Source organism: Ornithodoros turicata, chromosome 3, assembly GCF_037126465.1.
Source record: "Ornithodoros turicata isolate Travis chromosome 3, ASM3712646v1, whole genome shotgun sequence".
NCBI classification, from domain to species: Eukaryota; Metazoa; Arthropoda; class Arachnida; order Ixodida; family Argasidae; genus Ornithodoros; species Ornithodoros turicata.
This window is the reverse complement of record NC_088203.1, coordinates 45,164,085-45,191,877: the sequence shown is the minus strand read 5'-3', so window position 1 is coordinate 45,191,877 and position 27,793 is coordinate 45,164,085. Positions and strand designations below refer to the sequence as shown.

General features: G+C 45.5%; 1 protein-coding gene across 1 annotated transcript; it reads right to left on the bottom strand.

Annotated features, from left to right (window-relative positions):
* Positions 1-262: 262 nt before the first annotated feature.
* LOC135388450 (cytochrome P450 3A2-like) lies at positions 263-27,541 on the bottom strand. Its single transcript, XM_064618021.1, has 14 exons — positions 27,383-27,541; positions 21,243-21,339; positions 18,530-18,582; positions 15,305-15,401; positions 14,902-15,027; positions 9,152-9,389; positions 8,931-9,058; positions 7,672-7,756; positions 6,497-6,569; positions 5,536-5,644; positions 4,750-4,838; positions 2,395-2,535; positions 1,573-1,735; positions 263-539 (listed from the first exon to the last, which is right to left on the bottom strand). Exons 1-14 carry the CDS (start codon positions 27,439-27,441, stop codon positions 438-440), a joined length of 1,560 nt encoding a protein of 519 aa, XP_064474091.1. The 5' UTR covers positions 27,442-27,541; the 3' UTR covers positions 263-437.
* Positions 27,542-27,793: the final 252 nt, after the last annotated feature.

The window sequence follows — 27,793 nt, the reverse complement described above, 5'->3', positions numbered from 1 at the left end:
GGGTTCAAAATTGGGCCTGTTCGGTTTTCTGGAATCATGATTAAAAGCGTTAAAACCCCAGTGCCGGGGAGCTAAAAATTTCAGTGCATGTGTTTGTGTCTGTCTTTTTAGCTCCCCGGCACTGGGGTTTTAACGCTTTTAATCATGATACCATCATTTAATCACTTCTCTTCCTAGAGGGCAATCACAATGCCGTGCAGTTCGTAGGAATATCAGTGTTCCCTACGAAACAGTCCGAACAACAACGACAACGCTGCCGAAATGTTGTTAGTCAAGATTCTTTATTATATGAAATATACACGTGGATCTATCATACATTCGAATAACGATTTACCCGCTGGGTGTGTTTATGGTGATTCTGTACCAGTTGGTAGTTGTCGCCTTCGATTACATGGAATCACACACCGTAACGGTGCTTTGGAGAAACGAACTTTTCGTCACGCAGATACGGAGCTTTCTGTTTTCCTCTTGAAGAACTTTATCCAGGGCCCTTTGTCCGGTCTTGACACCATAGCGTAGAAATCCAGATGCATTTCTCCCTGATTGAAGATGACGCAATAAATTTGATTTGATTTTAAGGAAAAATAAAATGGATATCTCCGCAATAGAAAAAGCTAACATGCCACGCATAGTTCGTGGTTATTAGGGTGGAACAGAACAACGCTACTTAAAACCACGCAAAGGCAAGGTTGCACTCGAACCAAATGATATCCTTATAATCGATACTTTATGTAATTGAATCGGTAGAGGTCAAGTCAGATATTAAATTTTGTTGGAAATGCTGTCACGGAAAATTGTGTTGCTACGGGAAATAATAGCGAACTTTAGTAGAACAGAATGCGTTCACCATAACGGTTTCGAAAACATAAGCCAGTCGCCATATTCCTTTGAAGTGGATGGCGTCTTTTTGCTAGATATTTGGGTCGACACCTCCCGTTATTAAATCGTTTCCGTTGAGTCCTTTACTGCCTACTAAAACTATCTGCGGTGCGTAACGCCTTGGTTATTCACGCATGCTTTGCTTAAAAAACCCTCTCAGCTTGTCAAGTCTTATGTCACCTCATTCGTCATTGTCACACTCTCACCTCGCCTTCATGCCTCTCTCTTCACGCATATTCCTCTCTCCTTTTTCATCTTCTTTTTCTTCCTTTTTTTTACCTCCCTCTCCTCCCTCTCCCGCCTTTTGTTAATGTATCAGTTTATTTCTAGTTTGTTTTATTTAGTTAGTCTCTGGCACTTTATTTTCTAGTTATATTCTCGGGGAATACAGTCTCGCGAGTCGACACACCGTTTGACTGACCTTTCCGTTTTTCCTGTTAGTTTTCTTTTCTCATAAACATCTCCCCCTCCGTGTCAGCGCAGTTTATTCGTATGCTTTGGACCGTTCATTTTTCGCGAAATAACTAACCGTCGACGATGAATGGCTACAACGAGAGTGGCATCTAGCTAATAAAAACTAGAGCATAGAGGGGACGAGAAGATAAAACGATTCTCAAGAACGTTCTGGAGGGAAAGGGTTAACGGGGCAATGCGTACACTTTTGATCAATGTGAGCCTGTTGTATCAATGTACCTGTTGCTTTTCCCCTAGCTCCACACGGTATTCAAGCACCATTCTGGCGGCTGTATACAAGATTTCCACGATGGCAAGTCGCATGCCAGCGCAGTTTCTTGGTCCCATTCCAAAAGGCTGATATGCCAGCGGATGCTGAGTTTTCATGTTCTCAGGGCTAAACCTGAAAAGAAAAAGAAGAAAAATCACTGTCAAGTGCTGCTTCCTTCGGCTGTATTGCCCCGAGCTGGGTCATTGGACCCCATATACGTACGCAACGCTGTCATCATTGGAATTAATCTACGACATCAACAACGGGAGGCTGTTGTCATCCTCACCATTATCACCACCACCATTGGTAACTGCGTGCTTTCGTCGTTTGATCACTTTTGATACTCAAGTCATAAAATTGTTCAACATTTACCAAATAGTCACTCTACACCAACAAGGGTGTCCAGCATATCATTGGACATTTCTTTTTCTTTTTTCAATGCGTACGAGCGTCTCCAATGATATATTACTACTTGAACTTAGCAACTTTAACTGAAACGACGTCATCATCAAGGAAATGTAATAGTAGAGACTAGGAATCAGTTGTGCGAGCCCTACATAATCCAGCCATCAGCATCAATAATCGTGTACCAGGACGCATCTAATTTTCGCGGCATATCGCACAGTGCGCACGCACTTCCATATGGCAGAGCAAGTAAGAAGAAATCGTTGACACGCAACACAATGTTGAATCTAATGTTCGTGGAAGATCGACTTCTGGAAGTACAGCTCTGTCCATGTCCGTAGTGGGTGCATGCATGCAGGTCAAGAGAGCGGAGACCTCTTTCTCACCTATCCGGGTCGAATTTCTCCGGTTCGGGCCAATATTTTTCGTCCATGTGTACTTGGTATGTGGGGGCCATGATAGTAGTCCCTGCAGGTATCTTGAGGCCATTCACTTCTTTGTCCGTCTCCGCCTCCCGCGTGGTGAAACTAAAATAGAGCGTTGGCTTAAACGGCGAAACGATCTTCCGCTTTGGGAAACAAGCACGATTCTACGGTCCACTAACCACTTTAACAATGGAGCTGGTAACTATACAGGTCCCGACAAAAGTTTACGGAACACCGTAGCGCCGTATATTGTGACCGGAGCGACAACCTGGCAGCGAACGGAAGTGGACACACTTATCCAGAGGTGAGTAGAATTCCCATTCACCTGTCTGTAAGTATATCTGCCCCCATATTCTGCAAGGATGTCGCTCCGATGAAGATATATACGCCACCTCGGTGTTCCGTAAAGTTTTGTCGATATCTCTACCAGTTTGAATTCGCATGCACCGGCGCCAACGTCACATATTGCACTGGCCACTTTCCGATGCACCGTATGGACATCATGAAAGTCAATCGCGTCACGAAACATGTGTCTGTCATCCCTGTATGCATCCATGCATCCTCTTGAGTATGAATCTACCGTATGAATCCCTTAGCGTTTAAACCCAAACGTGCTTGAATAGTTGGTCATGGTAAGCCAAATAACGCGAGTGTTCCTAGAACACTCATAATATATCAAACCAAGGTGAAAATCTGAACTAGTCCCAGAATAGTTCCTGTTGAATGTGTGTGATCTCAGCTAAATTCCGTAGTGTGGTGGCTGGTTCCACTTTGGTGAAATCAGTGGTACTGCTCTGGCCTCGGACGGTTCCAGAGTTCCAGCTGGAGTCTCACATGTACCACTTTGTTCCCAGAATGGACAATTAATCCACTTGAGATCCCAAACTGGGCAGCTTCCCCCTTTGAGATCTCATGGGGGAAGACAACAACAACTTTATTTTGACTTTGGAGAGTGGGCTGGTTCATCGCAAGAGTCCATATACCCTTGCCATATACCCTTTTGGGTTTGTCTGGTCTATTACTTGGATCTTTTTATTGCTTTTCATCCAGCTACGTCTGCGATAAAATATATGCTGCCTCAATTCGTGCTCATATTCTCATCTAAATGTGAACATCATCAGTTACAAAGTACTAACAAAATGCCAAAAGACGCATTCCAAAAATGACAGACTAGTTAAAAAAAAGAAAAGGAAAAGGTAATTTAGCATGCCATCAATCCAATGAAGCAGACGGCGACCGGATGCATATATATAGGGTGACTCAATACTAACTCCTTCTGTGTAGAGGGAGCTAGTATTAAGGCACCCTACAGGTATACCGATAGCAATGCCGTCTGGACACTTAAGCGGAGCGTTGAGTTTTATCGGCTTTTTCCGGTAAAATTACTCCCAATGAGCTATATTTCTTTCCTTCTTTCTTTTGTAACCAAACTGTGAAAAAAATTTATTGTAAGTGCATGTAATGCAGAGGCTGATGCAATGCAGATGCAATAGCTATGAGGGCGCCACGGTGCGGCGAGCGGATTTCAATTCAAATTCGAACAGCGAGAGTGGCAGTTGGAACTTGGAAGCAGCGTTGCAGCATGATGGTTCTGTCTTCCGTTGCCTCGGCAGGGATCGCGATAATTTAGTTGATGAACATTACAATGAGGACCCAAATTCTACTTTGTCCAAAAGGGTTAGTAGTGATTTTAGGGTAGAGCGTTGGAGGGCTGGACTTGACTATGGACCAAGCACTTTTGTCATTGAGTTGGGTCATTAGGTCCACACTGATAGTGTCCCTAAATCAGCTAAACTCTCGCACTATGACAAAATTTATTATTCCATGGACAGATACAAACGCTCTGCCCTAACAGCACTCCTAACCTTTGTAGATAACGTAGGTTTCGGTCCTCACTGTGATGGTCGTCAACTAAGTCACCGTCAGCAGTGTGGCAAAGTGGCGATGAAACACCCCAATCATCATCAAAGTAAAGTGTGTTGTCATGTTGTAGTGTCTGTTGAAGTATTCTGTGTTATCTTGTCTGATGCAAAGAGGTGGGGACAGACGAGGGGTCGAATCTCTTAAGAAGCACCATGAGGTGAAGGCATACTCCGAGTCGATATGCGTAGCTCCCTTAGCTTATTCATTATTTTCACGAAAGTCAAATCAGGAAGTCCTTTAAAGTCAATTGTCATTGAGAGCACACCCTGTTGGCCGCGAAGTCATTTTTCTGGACATCCCCTATACCGCAGTCCCAAACTACATATTGCATCGTTTAGGTCGCCTTTCGTGATTGTCTTTTTCATCTGCGCTGAGGAGGGAGTCAACACTTACATGATTACAGGAGGGTACATGCGGAGAGTTTCTTGCATGACCTGGTTGACGTACGTCAAGCCCATGACTGTGTTGTAATCTAGCTCACCCTGCAGAACACGTCAACTGTTAATAAGCAGTATGAACAAATGCAAACGGTGATCGAACTTTTTGCGACACAACAAAAAAAAATTTATGTCCAACGTATTGTGCATTGATCTTTGTAAAAGTTCATTTGAGGTTTCGTGGTGCATATGCTAGCCACGACGCACTATTTGTAAAAGGCCGTGGTACGTCACTAGACTCAAGGTGCACGCCTTGAGTCACCAATATAACTGGTGCAAGTGATATGGAGTTGCTGGCCTCACACCAGTGAAGCCCAAATCTCCATTTTATTTTTACTTCAAATCAAATCAAATTTTATATTTTGCAGCCTTTTGACGCATCAGTAGAAATAAGACCATGGAGCAGTAAGGCAATAGCACACTCAAGTTTGGTCGGACCTGTTTCCTTTCCCGTCTCTCGCATTATCCCGTTATCGCAGACCATCAATACTTTCCGCTTTCCGTATTGTTTGAGCCCTTAGTAGTTTCGATTACTTTAGTTCTTCTCTTGATCAATACCTCAGCTCAGAAAATGGGTCTCACTGCGAAATGTTCGTAGTTTTAGCAACTACGTTACAAATGTTGCGGAACTTTCCGCAGCGACAGACACGGAACGTATCGTGAGCAGTCATAGGGGTATTACTGCTGGTTGTCCACTCAATGGACTGACAAAGTGGTCACATATCGGTTAGCAATTACATACCGACTTTCTCAGGGCTGCTTCAACTTCTTCCTTCATCTTTTCCTGTATGTCCGGGTACTTCGCCATAACGTAGATCAAATAACTCAGGGTTGTCGAGGTTGTCCCGAAGCTGCAATGTTTAGTCACCTACGATTACTAAAACGCCCTTCCGCACATGTGCTTCAGACATTTTATTTTCCTTCACATTACGAAAGGCACACTTACGTAGAAAAGAACACATTGGATCCTTCAAGGATAGTGTGGGAAGTTGTGGATACACATGTCGCATCGAAACAGCTCTCAGAGTGTCGCTATACTGGAGCCTAGCTCTCTGAACCTTACACGCTGACTGCCCATGCGGTGCGGTGTTCCACAGTGTGTCAACGAAGTTAATGACAAAAAAATGACATCATATTTTACTGCAAAATGGCGTGTCTAACAGGATAGCATGATGTTCTGGCATGCCTTTCCTTTGAATAAATATATATCCCCCCCCCCCATGATGTTCTGACTGGAATGTCACACCCCCGGTAGAATATCGTGCTGTCCAGCACTGAGTGCGCTGGTGTTGTCTTGCCTGTGTTCTTCCTGCTCGGTCCCTCTAGATTCGAACGGGTGTAAGCGAATATCGAGATTAAAGGAATCGACCATCACGCGACGAGCGTAGAAGGACAACCGGAACGCTAGAACAGAGCAGTGGTAGAACTTAATTCTGGTTCTCGAACAATCGTCACCAACTTGGAACTATTCTTCCAATGTGCTGGTAGTCGCGTGTGTCAATCGCGTAGGGATCTCCTTCCCTCGTCATCCTTTCATATCAACCTTTTTGGGATGGGGTAGGGTCCTGCACTCAACGCAGGGAAACGTCCCACATCATCATCATCACCCATTCATCTATGCTGTTGTTGTTGTTGTTGTTGTGTGTCAATCTATGAAGAAGTATGACCCAAGAGGTGTAAGATAAATAGGCTACTTGACTTACGCGGCGACAAGTAGAATGGTGGCATTCACTGCGACATCGTCCGCGGATATCATCTTTGGATCCTTCTTGACATCTGGGGAAAAATGGTTGGAAGAGAAGAGCGAGCTTGAGGGGGCAAGTAATGCAGACGACATTTGCGTCTAGCAAATTTCTCATAAAAAAACGTATTTCTGCAAAACGAGGAAACCATTCACTAAGAGTCCTTGTGTGTTATTTTCAGAGTAGATCCACAGTTCTCTTTGTTGTTTGTTAAATATCGGCGGTCCTGCTGCAGCCGTTGATATCAAAGCTTCTGAACAGAAGTGTGAGTGCCAATACGTTCTGGATGACGGACTGGCTCTGCTCTTCATTGTATCGGCACGCGTGTTGAGACAAATGTCCACACAGACCTGTATGAAGTCGCCCAGTGCACACTGAGCGATCGTGGCAAAGCGTCGGCGGCGCTTGGTCGAGCTTGCTTTAATCGCTCGGTTTCTCCGAATGCTTGTTACGTCCAGAGATTCGGAAGTTACTCGACAAAAAGTTATGTGTACAAAATGTAACTAAGTTACGAACGAAGTTACTAACTACGAAAATAAACTTGAAGTAGCTACATTAACTCGGAAAAATAACGGGTTACCTTTTTAGTTACACGCTAATAATATGCACATTATAGTGCTTGACTTTTGTACAATTAATTGATATCTTGATATCACAATGGGTGGTTAAAGATGTTTCTGAATAGTTTTGATACGTCAAAATCACATGGGTCTTCGATATAATGAAAGCAGCCACACCTTTCTGTGCTTCCTTAGGTTGGCGTTTGATAATTTTGACGTCTTAATAAAAATCTTTGAGGCAACACAAAACAGTCATCGGTATTTTAAGTTCGATTATTTGTTGTCTTATGGAACAGCGCCAAGTGTTGCATTTGATCCAGCTACACAGTGCCCTCCGCGTCTACTACTCGTATCTGTAATGAACACCACTTCAGCCAGCGAATACACAAGCAAAACATAACTTGTAGCGTTCACCGCGCAACTGCAAGGGAGCAGTGTCAGACGCGCTGTACACGTTCAACCGGTGAGCGCATGGCTATCGTTTCAAAAGCAATGTCACCAAGTCTCTGGTTTGAGCGCACGTAGATGCACGTGGGTTTATGAGGCAAGCTGTGGATAGCATAGCGGTGCGCATACCGTTGTTGTTGAGCTCTCCAGAGCTCAGCTTCTCCTGTGGTACTTCGGCATCCAGAATACTTTGCAGTAAGTCACTTCGTTTCAGCTGTAACAAAACGCACTAAATAAGAGTCTCATAAAACGTCAAGTGGAGTGCCCCTCCGACCTTGTGCCAAGTGCAATGCATGAAATATGCGAACGAAAGCGAAAAAAAAAAAATATGGAGACTGAAAGTTTCAAACTTATGTGAACTTCAGCTGTGAAAACATGGGATTATAACTTCTGCTAAATTATTGGTGACTTTTATATGGCAGGCTCTTTTCGAAATTGTTTAGCTACATTATACAGGCCACACAGGGGGAGTGAACAAGTCACAATCATGAGGTTCGTACGATATAATGTGCTGTGACACGCTCACTACACACAAATACGGGCACATGAATAGCGGTTTTATTTACGTATTTCAGAAAAGTGATGAACAAATGATTGAAAGCTGTAAAACAACAACTACATGAATGACGATGGGATGAGGCGTTGCATCGCAACAATTGAGGTACCATAACTCAGTGCACGCTGTAAAACCTTCACAGTGCGTACTAAAAACAGACGAAACGAAGGGGACGAACACAGCACGGAATAGGTTTTTTGCACTGTAAAGGTTTTACCGCTTTTAGTCATTAATCATTACAACCAAGCCCAGATCCTCAAACTCATATGATAAGACAAGTACGAGGTTATTAACAAGTTCTTAACCAGGACAAGTTAAAATGCGTATAAATCTAATTAGCTCCAGTGACTCAACCAGTTACGACGGGCACCCGACATGCGACGTGCACTGAACCAACACAAAAGGAAGGAAGGGGGGGATTTATTGGCAGAACAAAAAGGAACGGGATTCACCCATTGCTTAGTCAGTGATTTATGAGCGAAAGAAACGGCATTCCACGCTTTGCTTCTTCCTCTCTTTCTTAAGAAAGCCGTCGATGCGGAGCGGGCTCTCATTGGTCTCTCCTCAAAGGATAGATCTGTCCAATCATGGCTGGAGATCATTTCAGGAAACCAATCCGAGACCTGTCCGCATTGTCGCGCTTCTTGAGAAGGAGAGGGAGAAGGAGAGCTCTCTCAGAAATCGCGAACGACGCAACCGATTCGTCCTGTTCCTCTCGCGTTGGTGCGAAAATAACGACATCCTTCATGCCGTGAGGAGAAATTTTCGCACTTTAGCGTCCGTCCAATGGGGTTTCACTCCTTAAGAAACGCTTTTAGTGAGCATTACTCACATTGCCCTTTTTACGCTGGTCCACAACCTGATATACGTGTTTGTCGAAGACGTAATACGTAAATGTTCCCAGCATCGAGTGTAGCCACAGCAAGGGTGTCATAATGGTTCCTAAAGTCGTAGTGCAGTCTGAAAATATAAAGCCAAAATGACTCTCAGTGTTTCATGAGGATGGGCTTACACGAGAAGGATTTAGTATTCTTAACTAGTAAGATGACTTACGTGCTATGTTGTGAAAAAGTCCTCTCATTACTCCTGGAAAGACCTCTGCGGCTCGTTGTAAGAAAGGGTTGTCCATGTCCCGCTGAAAGGAGTGGTGAACTCCGAAAGCGGCCTGCCCCGCGTAGTCCATAGCCAAGGCTTGGAAGGGCTTCTCCATATGAACCTCCTCTCCGGTGTCCGCTTTATGGCTCAATATCTCAATGAATTCGTCAGCCACGTTTTGAAAATGAGGCCACATCTGTGTAGAAAAATACCTGCGTCATCAATATTTTCATCGGAAATTACTGTGCTCTGTCGCAGGAACTTTATACCTTGACTAATAATACATGATCGGCTAATGAGACGAGATTTTCAATGCCGGCTGATTCCAGGACAGTGTTGCGGATTTAAATCCGGGGATTTGATTTAAATCCGGATTTAATCCATCAAAGGGCTCGTGGATTTGATTTGGGATTTGATTTACGAGGAAAATGTGGCGGGGATTTGGATTGTATCACATTTTGACAGATGATTTGGATTTGTATTGAATCACAATTTTGGCAGGTGAATGGATTTGGATTGAATCACAATTTTGGCAGGTGAATGGATTTGGATTGAATCACGTTTGTTCCGACGGAATTGAATATGTATTTGGTCAAGCTCCTTAAGGGAAATGGTTGGATTTTGACTGCTGCGAAATTTGACGTTGCCGGGCAGGCATATTCTTTGTCAGTCGTATCTGAGGCCGTCTCTATAATTACGTTTTTACGAGACATTTGGCTGAATTGCATTTCACGCATGTTTACACATGACGCAATGCAACTGTTAATGACCAGAAGGTTTAAAAAATGTTTGGATTTGAGATGGCTTGCCATGCGTCCCGCCATCTCGGTTCCCAATGGCCCGCCGAAAGTTCCGTTTCGTTCAAAAAGAAATCCCGTGATTTTTTGTTGGCGTGAAGCAGTCCACGGACACTGTCTGTACACTGCTTCAAGCTTAAGAGGTGACCGTCCTCTCAGACAGACCATCTCTGAGGACAATAGACATCTTTCCTTCCAGAAGGAAGACATCCCTTCCGAGCACTAAGGGAACGTCACGCAATACTCTCACACATAATCACATGGGCAGTTCGACGTCTAATTAACAACGGTATCCCAGCTTTCCATGATTTCGCAGAAATGGAACGCACTGGAGAAAGCGCACCATTGGTTCGCTGAGCTGAGGCAATGTACGTTCGAGAAAATGACAACCATACACGAATTTTGTCTCTTTTGTTGGTTCTGAACTGCGACTGATGTCCCGTTCTGGTGTCCCAGAGATAGCTAAAATAAGTCCCGAAATGTGCCCATGAGAACCAGTCGTACGATGTCATTGTGTCCAGGAACAGGGGGGGGGGGTATATAAGTTTAATGAACAGGAGGTGGCGTCCACGCAGGGAGAGGTCAGCCAGACCTATGTCGGCTTGCTATACGCCCTGGTGGAGAAAAAAAAATGTCGGCTTAGTCGCAGTGGAGGCGAGCACTCAGGGCCGCGAGCACCCAGGGCCGCGGTTCTCAGGTTACAGCGTAACCATCAGCTGGGTGTCCTGTAGGTATTGCAGCAGAGCCCTTGTAACGACTCCCTGCTGTTGGCGTGCGACGGGGCCGAGAAGCACGGCCAGTGAGAGCGAACCGTGTCCCAGGCGTTAAAGGCGATCGGCGAGGACAGCGCGGGCTGCAGAGTAGCCCGAGCAGGTGAGTAGGAGGTGCTCGACGTCTGCTACGGCGCCACAGGTAGCGCCGCTAGCTGAGCGACGCTTCCCGACCCTGCACAAGTATTGCGGCGTATATGCAACGTTGAGTCGGAGCCGATGGAGCAGCGCTTCTTCTGCGCGGACGAGCTGCTGGGATGGGGTGAATTGCATTGCATGGTCAATGGACTGGATGTACGCATTGGCGCGTACAGAGTCTTCGGCTGAGCGGCGCGTTTCGGAGGCACACCACTGGCGGATCTTTATAAGGCAGGCGGACGATGTGAGTGGTATACTGATGGCGGGCCGACGTCTTGATGGGCACGCCCCGCGGCGGCGTCTGCTCGTGCGTTCCCACTGAGGCCTATGTGGCTGGGAACCCACTGTAGCCGCACACCGTGGCCAGAGGCGTAAACAGAGTCGCATGGGGTGGTGATAGCCGTTTGGAGGTCGCTGATGATTTTGGTGTCGTGAGAATTCAGGATCTCCGGGGCTATCTTGCTGTCGATGAGGATTGTCCACTCTGCAGGTGGGGAGGACGAGATGTGCTGAAGGGCCATATTGATGGCGAATAGCTCTGCTTCCGTGGAGGACGTCTCGTTGGGGAGCTTGGACGCTTTCTCAAAATCTTCATAGGGCACATAAAAGGCTGCAGTTGCTCCACCAGGTATCACAGACCCATCAGTATAGATGGTATGCCTTCCATGTTGCAGCGAGGCTAGGTGTTCCAGGGCAAGTTGATGTGCTACAGCCGCGGGCGTGTCGCTTTTTTCCCCAGACCATGGATGAATGTGCATATGAGAGGTCGGCTGAGAGCCCACGTTGGGGGAGCATACGATACGGGGGATGTGGGGGGTGGGACAACACCCTTCAGACGGCACACTGCGCTACCAAAGGCAGACGCGGGGCTGTCCCAGGAACAGGAATGTGAATGTTGGTCGCCTTTTTTCATAGTGGCTTACTTATGGTCAACTTGATGCCACCGCAGAAGTCGTACCGCAACCGCAAGAATCCAGATTTTAAAATGATTTGATTTGTCAGCTCAAGTTTAAATTTTGACTTTATTTGGGTTTGATTTGCGGTGTTCCGAAAAACATGGATTTGATTTAAATCTGATTTGACTCGTTATATCCGCAACTCTAGTCCAGGAGATCGTTTCGTTGACCGAATGCAAGACTCAAATTGCGCATGATACTTCATAAACGCAGCCGTAAGTATGACCTGCTAGAGTCCCGTGTAAAGCAGGTGTTCGCCGTGCTGCTTCTTTGAAAATTTCTATGGGTGACAGGCACGTGACACACTGCGTGTGACGTATGCTGTGCCCTTCAGGTATCGCGCGAAAAGCACCGTACACGTGTTTTATCACGTGCCCTTCCCGCCGAGTACCCCGCCCCTCGTTAGCTCGTTAGACGTGAAAGCAAGCCTCCAGTGGTGTACGGGCCTGTGGCTAACACGGGAGCAGCAATTTCAGCAGTCCTTGTTCCTCGTTTTTTTTTTTCTCCCTTCAGAAGCAGGTTTAGGAGAGTTACCATGCAACGTAGGATGAAATACAGTTGGAACTGAAAGCCTTCGCACGATATTTTTTCATTTGTGTCTCAGCAGGATAGTGACGGCGAAGATTGTTTAGATCCATGCTCGTTACGAAAATACGGTCACGAGTGGAGTTGGCAGTTATGGCTACGAAAAAGAAAAGAAGAAAAACACGAAAGGCGTCGTCTCCTCTTCATGGGTACTGATAATCTACTGAGACTAAGCATCCACGGTACTACCACATCCACATTTTTGGTACGTTCCGACAGACTACGAGTCGAAGATTCTGTATGTACCTATGTTTCCACTCCCTTAGGAAACGAGGATCAGGTGCAAAGGGCAACGATCCCTGAATATACCTAAGATACACCCCGACACGTACAGGGTGCACGGAGAGTTGAAAGACGGGCGTGTTGTTATGGGTCAATGTTCCAAAAAGTGGAGAGCACAAAAAACAATACACGACACGGACGACCTCAGCCAAGTTGCTAGTTTGGGCTGTCCGTGTCGTTTAGTTGTTTCCGTGGGCTCCCCTTTTCTTTCTTTTTAATATACAAGGTGTATCACCTAACGTGTTTAAAAATCGCACTCTAGAATCTACTTCTCTGAAAATGATGGACTGAATGGAGGTGACAATGAAAAAATGGCTAGCAAGCAAGCGAGCTGGTGAAGATGATGCATAATGTAGAAACCCCGAGACTAGGGAACTGTCCCTTCGTGTTCCCTAGTCTCGGGGTTTTTACATTATGAGGTGTATTAATAATGTATTACATATGTATTATATATGTATCCATAATGTATTACCTTACATTATGGAGGTGTTTATCTTCAGCTAGCTTTTGACGTGACACACGAGCTGTTTGATCAATTTTGGTCGCACGAAATTTGAAGTTTCTGAATTGAACTCCGCAATTTTCCAGTCATCCCAATGTTTTTTTTTTTTGCTTTTCTAGAAACTTAAGACGAATGTCAGACTTATCCCATTCGATTGTGAAATAGATTCCTTACTGCAATGGTAATAGCTAAAAAAAAACATTACGAGAGCCGTCGTTTCCAGGCGCGCAAAGTGTCGGCCGAGCTTGGTTCCGCGTCAGGTCCATGCAAGATGCAGTGAAAGAAAACGGTGGTCTTCCTGTTTCTTTCTCACTGCTGTTTCAGATACGTAACTTTACAACAGTTCCCGTGGCATAGTGATTGAGATGGCCGCTTTCGACGCCGAGATTGGGTGATGACGCGGGTTCGAATCTCCTCGCCTGCTGCGCTGTCTGGGGTTTTCCGGCAGTCTTTCCAGATTAATGTCATCGCAGTTCCTCCTGAAGTCGTCCCAGGAGGCATGCTAATCCCCCGTCCCCATTCCTTCCTGCTGCCTACTCTCCAGCTGTCCACGTCTGTACGTAGCTCATAGCGTCGCTCATAGCACGTCGCTTGCTTCGCGGCGCTGACTCGGAATAAAAAAAGATAACTTTACGTTCTACCATGTTGCCCTTATCAGCAGAAGCACAGAAAAAACTGGACAAATATTAAAGGCATTTCCGTGACCCCCCCGCGCATCGCTTGTTTCGGAGACCTGAGCGCGGCCGGCCATTTGCGGGCTGTGAAACGACGGTTCTCGCGTTGTTTGTCAGCTATTATCACTTGAACAAGGAGTGTATGTTGCAATGGAATGATCGTAAAAGTGACACGCGCTTCTGCCTTTGGGAAAAAATAAATAAATAAAGACAGAGAGAAAAGAAACAAGAACGCGAGGTTGGCTCTGCAAGGTTTTTGGGCTTCATCGAGACATTTCAATTTCTCCAGACGTCAAATTTATAAACGTGCCTGGAATTCGTGGGAAGAGCACCCCCGATATAGCATTGACCCTGTGATCTTCAGGTATTTAGACTAATACAGTTAGTCTTTTTTGATTAAAGATGAAGATGAATACGATTTGACACGCTATGTGGAACACCATGTATAAGGGCGGTTATTTTCGGAAGATTAAGAGGACACGAAAAACGTTATCGTAGACGGTTTTCTCAGCATCACCAGAAAGTGCATCGTTTGGGGTAGGTAAAGAAAAAAAATATACGAGCAAAATGCATTTATTAGTATTAGCTAGACCAAGGTGCTATACGAAATGTCCTGCTCCTTTAAATTGAAAGCCGAGTACACTTAAACGGTGGTAGGACTGACTTTTAAAGGACGACAGTCCTGAGCGAAAAGCGGCAAAGCTGTTTATCTCATATTGCGGTGTGTACCAAAAAATGCGGAATTCGAAAGAGTTCTAAGTTAGGTCGTTCAAATGCCGCCATTATTGCGATATAAAATTCTGCCGCGGAGTGCTCTGAACCCCTGGTGAGCGTCGCGCGCCGCGGTAGCAGACCACGAAAGTGACGCATATTGTTCGTCCCGTTGGAGATCCTGACGTTCATTTCGCGGTTGCCTGCCTATATCCTCGGAAGCACATAATATATTTTTTTATTTTCAATTTCGTTACGCGATCGACACAGGCATATTTGGCTTTGAGACTTACCTGCTTGAACTTGTAAGTTGTCATTCCCTGGCTTGTACATACGCGATTCTTCTTCCAATGGATGCCTCTCGTGTGCAAGAGACTCGTCCCCAAGTAGGGATGTTGCTCATCCGTTCGCATGGTAGACTGTAATTATGAATACCTTCTCATACATTTGTACATAGTTTCGCGGTCGAAATCATGGGGAGTAAATAATTGTAACGGCATGTTTTGTTCGACCAGGCAATGGTGGTATGCGTTCACGTACTGTTCACAATCAATGAAGCTCAGGAGGGTCTAGGTTGCTGGGGTGAGAATTACCTCATTTTGTCATTATTCTGTAGCACTCAAAACTTTACGAAAGAAAAATCCTCCTTTTTTGGTTCCTCATCCAGCAACAATCACTATAAGCTCGGATACTTACGCCACGGTATGTGTAGTCTGTGAAGTCGCTGATAAAGATGCGCTGCTGCAAATTTAAATCTTTTACCACCAACGTGGGAATGTCCCCGTTGTAGAACCTACAGCAAACGAGAAAACGCTTATGTTGGTCATGGGCACTATGATGTGTAAACAGAAGGGCATAAATGACCACACAGCACGCATATGCTGTTGTTAAGTGGGCCCCTTCTCGGGTCTTTTCCCAATGGTTATGAAATGTCGGTCACTAATTGCACTATTCACTCTAAGCGGACGGAAGAACAGCACACGCATCTCAAGGAGAGCTGAAATATCGAGCACGCTTACAATTGACTTGTCGGATTTCCCGCTGGTATTGGTGCTCCAATGTATAATATATATATATATATATAAGTTTTAATAAACCCCTTTTTTTTTGTTACTTTCCCTACTTTCGTCTTCTGTCTCCCATTTATTTCAACTATAATTACGTAGCCGTCCGATCCAACTCCAACTTTTCAAGATATATATCTTTATATATATATATATAGATACTCATTGAACGATGCGACAGCACCAGAGGACACGTGTTTCGCCGTGTTTGCGGCTCGTCGGCCCTGGGTAGCTGCGCATCGTTCGGGATTGGCAAACCAGGGGTCATTCAGCGAGCGATATACACCTGGGAGGGTGACCGAGCACTCCTCAATGCCACAGTGCAAGCCAGTGAATTATAAAGAGGGGGGAAAAGCAATTAAAAAAATAGGTAAAAGATGCTAGACGTGTTTGAAATTCAAACTTACAGTTAAGATGGCTTCTACGGCTGCACGTAGAGAAAACAGATACTCATGGAACGATGCGACAGCACCAGAGGACACGTGTTTCGCCGTGTTTGCGGCTCGTCGGCCCTGGGTAGCTGCGCATCGTTCGGGATTGGCAAACCAGGGGTCACTCAGCGAGCGATATACACCTGGGAGGGTGACCGAGCACTCCTCAGTGCCACAGTGCAAGCCAGTGAATTATAAACAGGGGGGAAAAGCCATTAAAAAAATAGGTAAAAGATGCTAGACGTGTTTGAAATTCAAACTTACAGTTAAGATGGCTTCTACGGCTGCACGTAGAGAAACAGATACTCATTGAACGATGCGACAGCACCAGAGGACACGTGTTTCGCCGTGTTTGAGTATCTGTTGAGTATCTGTTTCTCTACGTGCAGCCGTAGAAGCCATCTTAACTGTAAGTTTGAATTTCAAACACGTCTAGCATCTCTTACCTATTTTTTTAATGGCTTTCCCCCCTCTTTATATATATATATATATATATATCTGTAACTCAAACATCGCCATGCCAGTACTGGACAGGACAGTACAGGACAGGAGGAATCACGTGTTACGTGACCTTCTGATGCCATCCACTCAAACGTTGCTTGCCTGCGTACTGCTGATGAGGTCCAAGAAGGCCGAAACAGCTGTCCAGTACTGGCATGGCGATGTTTGAGTTACAGACATATGCTATACGTGCAGCCAAAGAGCTCCGGCTATTTTTTTCCTATTATATATATATATATATATATAGTTGAAATAAATGGGAGACAGAAGACGAAAGTAGGGGCAGTAACAAAAAAGGGGTTTATTAAAACTTAAAAATTCTAAAAGTTAGGGAGGATGTCTACGTTACGGCGGAAGCTCCGCCTTCTTCGGGACAAAAGGATATTTGGAAAAAGGACAAAAGGACCTTTTGTCCCGAAGAAGGCGGAGCTTCCGCCGTAACGTAGACATCCTCCCTAGCTTTTATAGTTTTTAAGTTTTAATAAACCCCTTTTTAATAAACCCCACTGACCCACAAGGACGATGACCCCACTCCTGGACCTGACACAGAAACGCTCTGGAATTTCCCCAATTGACAACCGCCAGGTGGCGGGAATTTCCCCCAACCGATCACGTCATTCTCAAGCCCCTTATCAGCCTCGTGGCCACATTTAGCTCTTTTGTCCCGAAGAAGGCGGAGCTTCCGCCGTAACGTAGACATCCTCCCTAACTTTTATGATTTTTAAGTTTTAATAAACCCCTTTTTTGTTACTTCCCCTACTTTCGTCTTCTGTCTCCCATTTATTTCAACTATAATTACGTAGCCGTCCGATCCAACTCCAACTTTTCAAGATATATATATATATATATACTAGTAAAAAAATAGCCGGATCTCTTTGGCTGCACGTATAGCATATGTCTGTAACTCAAACATCGCCATGCCAGTACTGGACAGCTGTTTCGGCCTTCTTGGACCTCATCAGCAGTACGCAGGCAGGCAACGTTTGAGTGGATGGCGTCAGAAGGTCACGTAACACGTGATTCCTCCCGTCAGGGTGAGATAACTCCCTCACTGAAAGCCCAGTGCAAAGCCAGTGAGGTATACTAGTAAAAAATAGCCGGAGCTCTTTGGCTGCACGTATAGCATATGTCTGTAACTCAAACATCGCCATGCCAGTACTGGACAGCTGTTTCGGCCTTCTTGGACCTCATCAGCAGTACGCAGGCAGGCAACGTTTGAGTGGATGGCGTCAGAAGTATATATAGTCAGTGTATATATATATATATATAAGCAGGAAAAATCAGAAGACTACAAAGAGCTTACAGGAAAACACAAAGGGGAGTTTATTAACACATATAGGGATAGGGGTCGACGTTTCGGCAGTCAGCGCTGCCTTCGACGGGACGACAGTCCCGTCGAAGGCAGCGCTGACTGCCGAAACGTCGACCCCTATCCCTATATGTGTTAATAAACTCCCCTTTGTGTTTTCCTGTAAGCTCTTTGTAGTCTTCTGATTTTTCCTGCTTATTTCATTCTCGTGGTCAACCGCCCTCCTAAGCTTCCAATCTATATATATATATATACACACACAGAGAGAATGAAAGAGAAGTGTGGGCTAAATGTGTACTATAGAAAAAAGGCTGAATAAAAGGAAGCTACATTCGCTTAGCAGTAATAGGAATGAAAATGCGTGACGAGGGCTCTGAGCTGCCAGAAATGTCCAAGTAGTTGGCTGCTAGTACTGCCGTGTAGTTTGTAAAGGAAGCTAATACTAGAATACCGGCCATCCCGGTTGTGTCCTAATTGGGTGAACAGAGAAATGACGCACAACACAACGACGTTTCATTTCACGCAACGCAACAATGCCCGATACCAAGAACCATTTCTTATGTATGGTCAGTTAGAAAATGTCCTGGGGCAGCCAATTGCATGGCGCGAGACGTACCCAAATACATCGCCGTACTTCTTTCCCCATTCCGTCAGTGCTGGCACTCGTTTCTGAAAGATAAAGAAGTGTGATGAACAAACGGGCCGAATATGCTACATGTTACAGCACGTTACTCGATAGCATACATTGAGAAGTTACCCGTCAAAAAGAACTCGTTACAACTTAAGTTACTGTGTGCAAAATGTAACTAAGTTAATAACGAAGTTCTTCAGTCTGAAATGTAACTCGCAGTTGCTGAGTTACTTAAAAAAAGGAACGAGTTACTTCCAAGTTACTTAGGACACAAAATAGCATTACGCAGGTGCAGCGCGCGTAGCAGTTGAGTTAGACCTTGAGTTGCCTGCGAATGAGTGCAACACGCTTAGATCGTTTTCGTTTATGTACAACAATAGACCTCTCACTGTTTGTAAACAAATGACGTCATAGTGTTCGACAGCGCCACAAATTCGGTAGAGTTGACCTACGCTCGAAGCTAGAGGTGAACAAGGTCGCACCCGAAAGCCGCAGTCTTGAGGGGATTACGATATGGTCCCTTAAAGGGACGCGACCCCCGATCCTGCTTTTCGTTCAATGGGAGGCAGCGAACAAGTGCCCGTTCGTGGAACCCAGCCCTCTACTTCCGATTTGTTTCGGTTTCAGTCTATCTGCCAATGTCATGACGGCGTTTCTCTGGTAGAGGTCTATTCGAACGCTGTGGGCGCACAATGGTTCAGCTTCATTTCAATGGCAGCGGTTCTTACTTCCTGAAGAAAATACTGTCATTGATCGAATATCACGTTTTATGGCAAAAAATGCCATGAAGGAACCGGAGAGAAAGCACGGAATTATGTGGACGTGAGTGAAAAGAGAGTTACAAAGTTACCTAAAAAAGGAACGAGTTCCTCTGAAAGTTGATACGGCGCAAAAGTACCGAGTTAAGTTACAAGTTACAAAAAAAAAAAGGAACTTAGTTACAGTAACGAGTTACTTGTAGCGAGTTACCTCGAACTCTGCTCGATAGACGTATAGGAAATACCTTCCTGAAGGACTGTTTGCGGACACGTATGTGCAACACTGGTTCGTTTTTTCACGGTACTACAATTAGGTTACTGAAAAGAAAGTCACCCCTGATTGATTGATTGTGATATAAAAATATGGAGATGTGAGTAAATCATCCCTAATTCGGAAGTTCCGTACATCAATTGTGTCCACTTAGAATACGCAGTTCCTTCTGGAGATGAAGGTGCGGGTGGGACAGTAGTGATGGGACTCAGTCGAAAGACTTATTCTGCGTTAAAATGACTAATGATGTGAGCACCTTTCCTGAAGCGGATGTCGTCGCTTTTTGCCGCAAAGCAAAACAAAATGCAGTTGCATAACGAGATATACACTTGCGGGTTCACGTGAAATATTTGTTGAATTTACATTGTTCATCTTCCCTGCCACATGCCACCTCCTCGCACACATGAATGGTCCTCGCACCCCGTTAGAGTTTGCGATAACTTACGGAGTTTATTGCACGAAAAACCGAAACCTGCGAAAGTGCGCGAGAAAAAAATGTAGCAGAAACCATTTCGCTGGTTCGCTACGATATGCGAAGCATCGTGACGTCACTCATGACGTCACGTACATAAAGAATACAGAATTTGTTACGATGCCAGATAGTCTCATCGCAGCTCACGACGCTCCTCACTATAAATACAAGGACACAATTATGCCGGCACCACCGATGCGACGCTCTTGAACGTTTTTGCATTATTGCCGGCCTTGTTACCGTCGTGTTTCAAATTGGGTTGAGGATACGAGTTTCTCTCATGGGCCAGAACGATGCATTGAAGCGACACACAGACTTGGTCTTGTCCCGTCGCCGTGCGCCGCTTCCGGTTGAGGAGCTCCTCTTTTGTGGGTGGTTGCCGGTTCCGACGCCCCATCTCATCTGAGGCCTCAAGATCGGGCTTTATAGACGGTTCATTATAAACGGTTTTCGACGAAATCATTAAGGTCATCGCGCCACTTAGAAATTGGTTTTGCATTGGTCTTGGCGCGAATGTACTACCGCTCCGTGTGACAATGAACTACTTGCACTGGCTAGTGTATTGTAAATTATCCAGGTGTTACTAATTGCCTCAACAATAACATAACTTTCTACTGTTGTTAGTTGCACAAACTTATCGCGTTTTATTGGATACTTTTCTGCATTTGTTTTTGATACCGGATTGATTGTATGTATCGGTATAATAGGAACTCATATTTATTCCCGGTATGCCGGTCATATACGGAAAGGCGAGTCCAGCGATAAGGGAATGCGTTGTGCATACGGGAACAGAATCAAGCGCGTGGCTTTCGCATTATAGTTCAGGCAAGGCCCTTTTCCTTTCCCTTTTTCTTTGCATTAAGCATATCCCCCACCCCCACCCATACACACACACTTTCAGTTGACATTCCGCGAGGTAGCGTCGACACGTTCGCGGATGGTGCTATCCTCAACCTCCGTTGCTCGTCGTCTCGAAGGCTTTATGCTATCAAATGATACACTGGAAGCTTCTGTACGAGACCCCACCCCGTATGTGGAACTTGCGCAGGGGCACATTGGGAACAAGTGGGATGTACCAAACGACAGCAGCTTTCAGCAACAAATGCCATAATTGCTCTCTGTAACCTCGCGCTCCCCCTCTTTTTCGCTCGTCTGCCTCTCTACGGAAGTGGATATTGCATTAGTAAACGCGCTTACCTTTCCGTCGTATTCAAGTATGTTTCCCCAGATGAGGTTGGGTTCTGGACCATCCACTCCCATTTCTTTGAAAACGCTGAACTTCTTCTTTCGCCATCTGGAAGAGAAGTAAATTGCGACATGGGTAGGTGATCATCCATAGTTACATTACTGTTGTAGGCGTTGGACAAACCACATTATTCCTGCAGTCCTTCGATTATTTTTGTTCGATTACGTTTGCTTATCTCTATCAAATTGTGTCTTCATTACTCAATCGTTTTTTTTTTTTTTTTTTTTTTTTGTTAGGCCATGTATGTATCGTTTGTCATCTAGTCCGGATTTAAATATCTGGGATTTCGCGGCGTTTCTCTTCTCAGTTTTTTCACCCAGTGCATTTTCCCAACCTGCAAATACTGGAGGACCCGATCCCGTCGAGACTAATTTTGCGGTATTTTTCATTTTCCGTCTAGCACAGTCTAGGCGATACAGGCACAATGCCGGGCAAGAAAGAGATACACGACATGAGGGATTCATCAGGAATCGCTTATATCCATTCATGAGGCATTAGTTTGGCGAACCGTTCTCTACAGCCTACCAGTCTCATGCGGCATCTCAAGAACTTCTGAACAGAGACGTAGGTGTACGTTGGCCAGAAGTTTGAGGATCTGCCTCGGTGTACCCCGCGCCGCTGAAACGCGCATGGTGTTGGCAGAGGCCCGAGAGTTGCCAGTAGAGGTCTTACGGTCTTACGTCTCAGAGAAAGCGTGCGCCGTTATGTACGCCTCGCGTGGAATGCCGTCCGTTGGTTTCGAAATTCAAAAGGCGAAGGCAGAGGAACATTTCTCGCTGCATCTCTGCTGTAAAGCCGTTGCTACCGGTCTTTGTCGGTAGATCAATCGTCCCCAGGTTCCCTTCGTGGTTTGTTTCGATGCCTTCAATCTCTACTACCATTCCGGGGCTCAAGAACAAGAAGGATCACGTTGCAGCACCCGTGTTCAAACAACTTACGCTAGACAGGATGCAGCGTCGCAACCCTTCGCACACTGCAGTATTCACAGATGGGTCGACCAGCTTACTACTGCTCCACCGCTGCCTTTACAATTCCGACTGTGACATCGTGTCACGCATACCGTCTCCCGCACCGCACCTCACACATGTCTGTAGAGTTGCATGCCATTTTGTTCTCCCTCAAGCACATTCCATGCGCCGATATCAGAGGCTATCCCAGGCTGGGTGATATCCTGTGACTCCAAGGCAGCTCTTCAGTATATAGCGAAGATGGATTTTCGTGGATCACTGGCGCCAGTGGTTGGATACTGGCGGAAATACTGGCGGAACTAAGCGGTCTTCAGATGATCGGGCACTCTGTCTACTTCCAGTGGGTTCCTGCACACTGCGGGATTCGTGGCAATGAAGACGCCGACGGGGCTGCAGCAGCTGCGTGCCATTCCCGATCAAGCGTGCGGATTACCTTCCCCAAATGTTACAGTGAACCTTCCTCGGTGAATGTGGTGAGGCATCTGGCACATGCGCAATGGTCCCCTGACGTTCCATCAAGAATTCTGATGCGTGAAGTGGACCATGACCTTTGCTTCGCCATGCCCTCTCGTGTGCCTCGCAATTTTGCATCGCTGGTACACAGACTTCGTCTCAGGGTTGCCTTCATCCCCTATTTCAAGCATCTGATCGGCCGCTCCGACTCTATGCTCTGCTTTTGCTGTGTGTTTTGGCGGATACCAAGCATGTGCGTCTCGACTGGCATCTATACACCTCCCAAGAGCAGCTCTGCAGTGTCGCCTGCAATCGATCGCGGCCGCACCATTCACGTTGGCAACCGGCCTCGGCCTGGTCGATCTGGTCTAAGTAGTTCGACCATCGTCAATCTCTTGAGTGCTTCCGGATTTTGGTCCGGGACACTGGTCTCACCCTATGATGTGCCTGTTTACCTGTGTGTTGTGTGTGCTTTTTTGTGTGTTGTGTTTTCGCCTAGCGTTCTTTTGACGTATTCTCACTGGCTCCACTGACTACCAACTCCTATTCAGCATCGTTCATCATATCACAATCAGCACACATCTCATCCTGTCCATTGTGCTTTAGGGTAGTGGACCGCACCTCATGTGGCGAATTTCCCAATCATCAACATTAATTTATCTGTTGTTGTTAGTGTTCTGACCTTCTCAGTTGTTCGCGATTGGCACTTGTGCGAAAGTTGCGCTTTGAGCAGTGTGAGTTGTGAAAAATGCATATGAGAGGGATGCTACGATCCTCCTTCGAGATACACAAATGCCCTCACAGCACCTGGCACAATAACTTATTTGTTTGCTGCGGTCTCCTGATGTCAGGTTACTGCAAAGTTGACGTCATTCTCACTAAAAACAATATTCCTTGATGGAAAGGGACTGTTCTTGCTGTAGCGAATGTAGCATACAGTACATAATTCGTTCTTGGCATTGTCGACATAACGCATTTCAAAAATTTCAGCCTTGTTTCAGTCAGATCTTCTCTTGCACAGAATAAAACACATATAAGGTAACGTGAGGCAAGCCATGTGGGGACAGCCACAAACGAGCTGGGGGTCGTACGGAGCGACTGCATTGACAGATATAAGCGAATACACAAGGAGTGATCCGGCTACCGTGCTCGTTCATCGCTGTGTTTTATGGAAAAAGAGTCTGGATGCTTCTCGTCACACGTAATGACGCGCTGGAAATGGATGCATTATTTCTCTGTAAGTCAGCGGCCGTTCGAGCACCCAACGCCCCGGAATACTCCTCCCTTGGAAAAAGTACTCTTAGCATGAATGGCAGCTGCGACCTATAAATACGGTTTGCACTTGTTTTTTTTTCTTCTTTTTTTTACTCTCTTTCTTGTTAAGGAACGAGTATTCGACATCGTGGTGGACATTTCGGGATAACTGGTTTGAAAAGTGTGCGCAATCAAAAGTGGTAAAATGAAAAGGATTTTGCGATTTTCTTCTTTCGGCAATTGGCATATTTACTTATGACTCGGGGAACCAGGCCCACGTTTAGTAATTCACAATAAAAATCGTAAGATATGCTACTGGACTAGTTACCCGAAAAAAAAAAAAGTCGTCGAATCTAGTACCTTTAGATAGCTAGCCCTCAGGAAAGCTAGCAATACGCAATGAGAAGTTTGGTGAAAAGGCCCCAATAAAAAGGTTAAGGTCGGCATGCGTAAATCGATCTAATTTGCCTAGTTGAAAGTTAACAAAGTAAATACTGTATTGCATTTTTTAGTCCATCGTCTTGTAATCGTGATGTACTAACGCAATCGGAACACTGCAATTTTTGCATTGCATCTGCTGGAATTTTACATATGAGAATTGTCGCTTGAGTAAGCGCACGTTGCACTTCGCCTTCGCCTGAAGTTACGCCGTTGTGGAGTGACCTTTTTTCTATTTTTCTAGCTCAGTTAATCGCATTAGCTCAATTAACGAGTGACATTAACACAATCTGCCGTAGTGTATGAAAGAGAATTTATGAGTCTAAACCAACGGTTTCAGGTTCCTATTTGCTGCAGACCTGCAACCCGCTGCATGTCAAGCTATTGAGGCCGTTTGCCTGCATGGCAACGACGACACGTGCGTCATGTGCTACAAATTACACACGTTTTACCCTTGCGCTTGCTCCAAAACTGGACACACTATATCTAATATGAGACAGTCCTACGAGAACGCCTGCAGGAAACATCAATACAAACAGGCACAACGTCGTCTGCTAGCGTCCTATGTCTCCCAAAGCATTTGCCTAGTTCCTCCGACAGGTGGACGAGCAGCAGCGCCCCTATAGGCGCTGCACACCGCCTCTAAGGAGTATGGTTCTTGCTTGCAGCCCTAACTTCGGAGCACTCTAGCGTCGGAACGCGCCGGTATTTGAGGCTCATATTTAGGATTTGGTATCTGTATACCATCACAATGAATTCTGATTTTTAAGGTGAAAATCGGCATGGTCAACATCGGTAGATCACTTGGCGTGGAATGCACCACGTGTTAGTCGCGTCGTATGTGTAAGATATGCGGTACTCAGTACAAGATTTATACCAGTGGTCTCCCAAATTTAACTCAATCGCATGATAATCACGAGGTCAGCTTGGTTAACTTCACCTTAGCGATATCACGGTACGTTCTGACGACAGTTTCGGCCCCGACTGCGCCCTACCGAAAAAGCTGCTGATCGAGTTATTGAACTTTGACGAGGAGGAGAAACATAAAACACTCTTCAGAAATGGTTATGTGGTATCTGTTATAAGTTACATGCATCTGCTTCTTGAAGCGTCAACATGGACTAAAAATAAATATGTACTTTTTTTGCGCATTATGAGCCACCAAGGAGGTGAACCCGAGACAGGGATGAAGAGACGACACAACAAATTACAGCGCCCTGTCTCTTCTATCGATTATGAGCCACCTTCACAACAAGAACTCATACGCAAAATGTGAAGTGGACATTATGCGCTTCCGCTTTCGAAACAGCCTGCAAAACATGACACTTTCAGATTCTCCAAGAGTAGGTAACGTCCGGTGCATATCTCCTAGCAACAGCGCATTCACCATCCCCTTATCCTTCCCATGCTGGAAGAGAGCCAGCAGTGATGTGTAGGGAAACGGAAAGCAACCTTGGAAAAGCAGTGTTACCAGAGGGATGTCAGATTGTGAACATTGTGGCATCATATTTCACTAAACTTCTTTCACGAAACATATTTCACTAAAATTTGCGATACGGCGTCGCATAGGGAAAATAAAGGCATGAATACATCAGATAAAATGTCAGGTAAGATTCTGACGACATTGGGATTGGGATTTATCCAATGTTGCTAAACAATAATCAAAATGAACTACTGGTAATTTCACGCTAACTCCTCTGTGTAACACAGGTTACGCCACACTCACAGCGAGGGGTAAAAAGGCGCAGTAAAAATAATTCTTAGTGTGCGGGGAACGATATTGACCAAACAGCCAGTTCACTGTGAAGTCCGTTTGGAAGCTGCTGCTGCCGTCCTATACCAAGAGAAGTCAAGTAAACCTCACAGCGCAATCGCGTAGCCAGACATAAAAAAAGAAAAAGAAAAATACTCGGGAGGTGTCTATATCTAGGTGACAATGGGGACTCCACATTACGAAGGAGAATTTCCTCGTTTCCCCTTCCGAAATGTACTATACAAAAGGTACGATTCTGGGGGAGGACTTGAACGCCACGGCTAAAACTTACCAGACGACGCCACCTCAACCTCATTTATGACTACATCTCACTGTCGTAGTGAAATGCAATTTCTAGTGTTGACTTTAAAGGGTTGGACCAACGGATCAACATCACAGTGTCAGCTCCTCTGGAGGTTTCATGCCTGTGCCTGGTACGCAATGAATATGAAAGGGCACAAAACAGGTTGACGAACATTCTCCAATTATTATGCCCAATGAAAGAACGTAGCTCACGATATCCAAATATATAAATATTTTGTTACTAGCGAGCGTCTTTAACACGAAATAATGCAATTCAAAGAGCATAATCCTCATCCGTGGAACCGGGTCACGTCACCATGTTCCAACGTATAGCAACACCGAATTCTAGGCGCTGGAGGTGACGGATATTTCGCTCTCCTAGCCAGTGACGGACCCCACTGAGACAAGCTGCAGCTCGCGAGGGAACGGTTGCGGGAACATCGCGGTGACGTCGCGGAGCAATACAGCACTGTAAACATAGTGCGCACGTGAAATAGAATATTGAGGGTTTTTAGTACGGTACGCTAATGGAATTCTTAATCGTGAGCGACTCTCGAACACTGCTACGGTTCTGTTCGCTTTATCTCGCACGAGCCGCATTTGCGTACACAGAGAAACGATACCTCGAAAGATAATATCTTTCCATCCTCGACATTTTTTAGGAACCATTATGTATGCTATCATTTCTATCATACACACAATAGTAGACTCGTGTCTCACTGATTACTTTATTTTTTGCTGTTCGGTTGCTAGATGCTCCGTCTTTGGAGGGATAACATAAATATTTCACCCTAAACCATGTTACTGACACAGTTACTATTCATTCAGCATTTCTACACACTTCTGGGTTTCGCACGCGTTGATTGACTAGACCCACGGGCTGCCCTCTGCCGAGTCGATTCTTTAAGGTCCGTGCACTTACCGTACTAGAGCTGTCAGGCCGAGCACCCACATAACAGTTAGAAGTACTTCCAAAATCATGGTTTGACGATCTGTACCCCGATTGAATTTACCACCTAGAATATGAGCCGAATCAAGCGTGTAGTTACAAGTTGAGGTACGCTATCGAAAGCGCTACTTAAACCCTCTATTGTGACGTGCATGGGGGAAAGGTCGCACGTGGTGAAGGCGGGGGCACAGAATCTACGCACTTCGCCCGCTATCCATCGCTTCTTATTGGCGAACACGTCAGGCTTCGCGATAATCGGCCGTCTGTATGCAAACACGTCTAAACAGGACGATAAGAGTCCGACTTGTGAAATGCATTGAAATGTGGTTCGAAACAATGCGTATCTCGAACGGCGCTGAAGATGTGGAACAGGCTGGATAGCTT

Coding starts and splice junctions, on each gene's coding strand:
- LOC135388450 (XM_064618021.1), bottom strand. CDS start 27,441: ATGATTTTGGAAGTACTTCTAACTGTTATGTGGGTGCTCGGCCTGACA. Junction 18,583..21,242: donor TACTTGAATACGACGGAAAG/GTAAGCGCGTTT, acceptor TTTATCTTTCAG/AAACGAGTGCCAGCACTGAC. Junction 9,059..9,151: donor ACTTTTTCACAACATAGCAC/GTAAGTCATCTT, acceptor TTATATTTTCAG/ACTGCACTACGACTTTAGGA.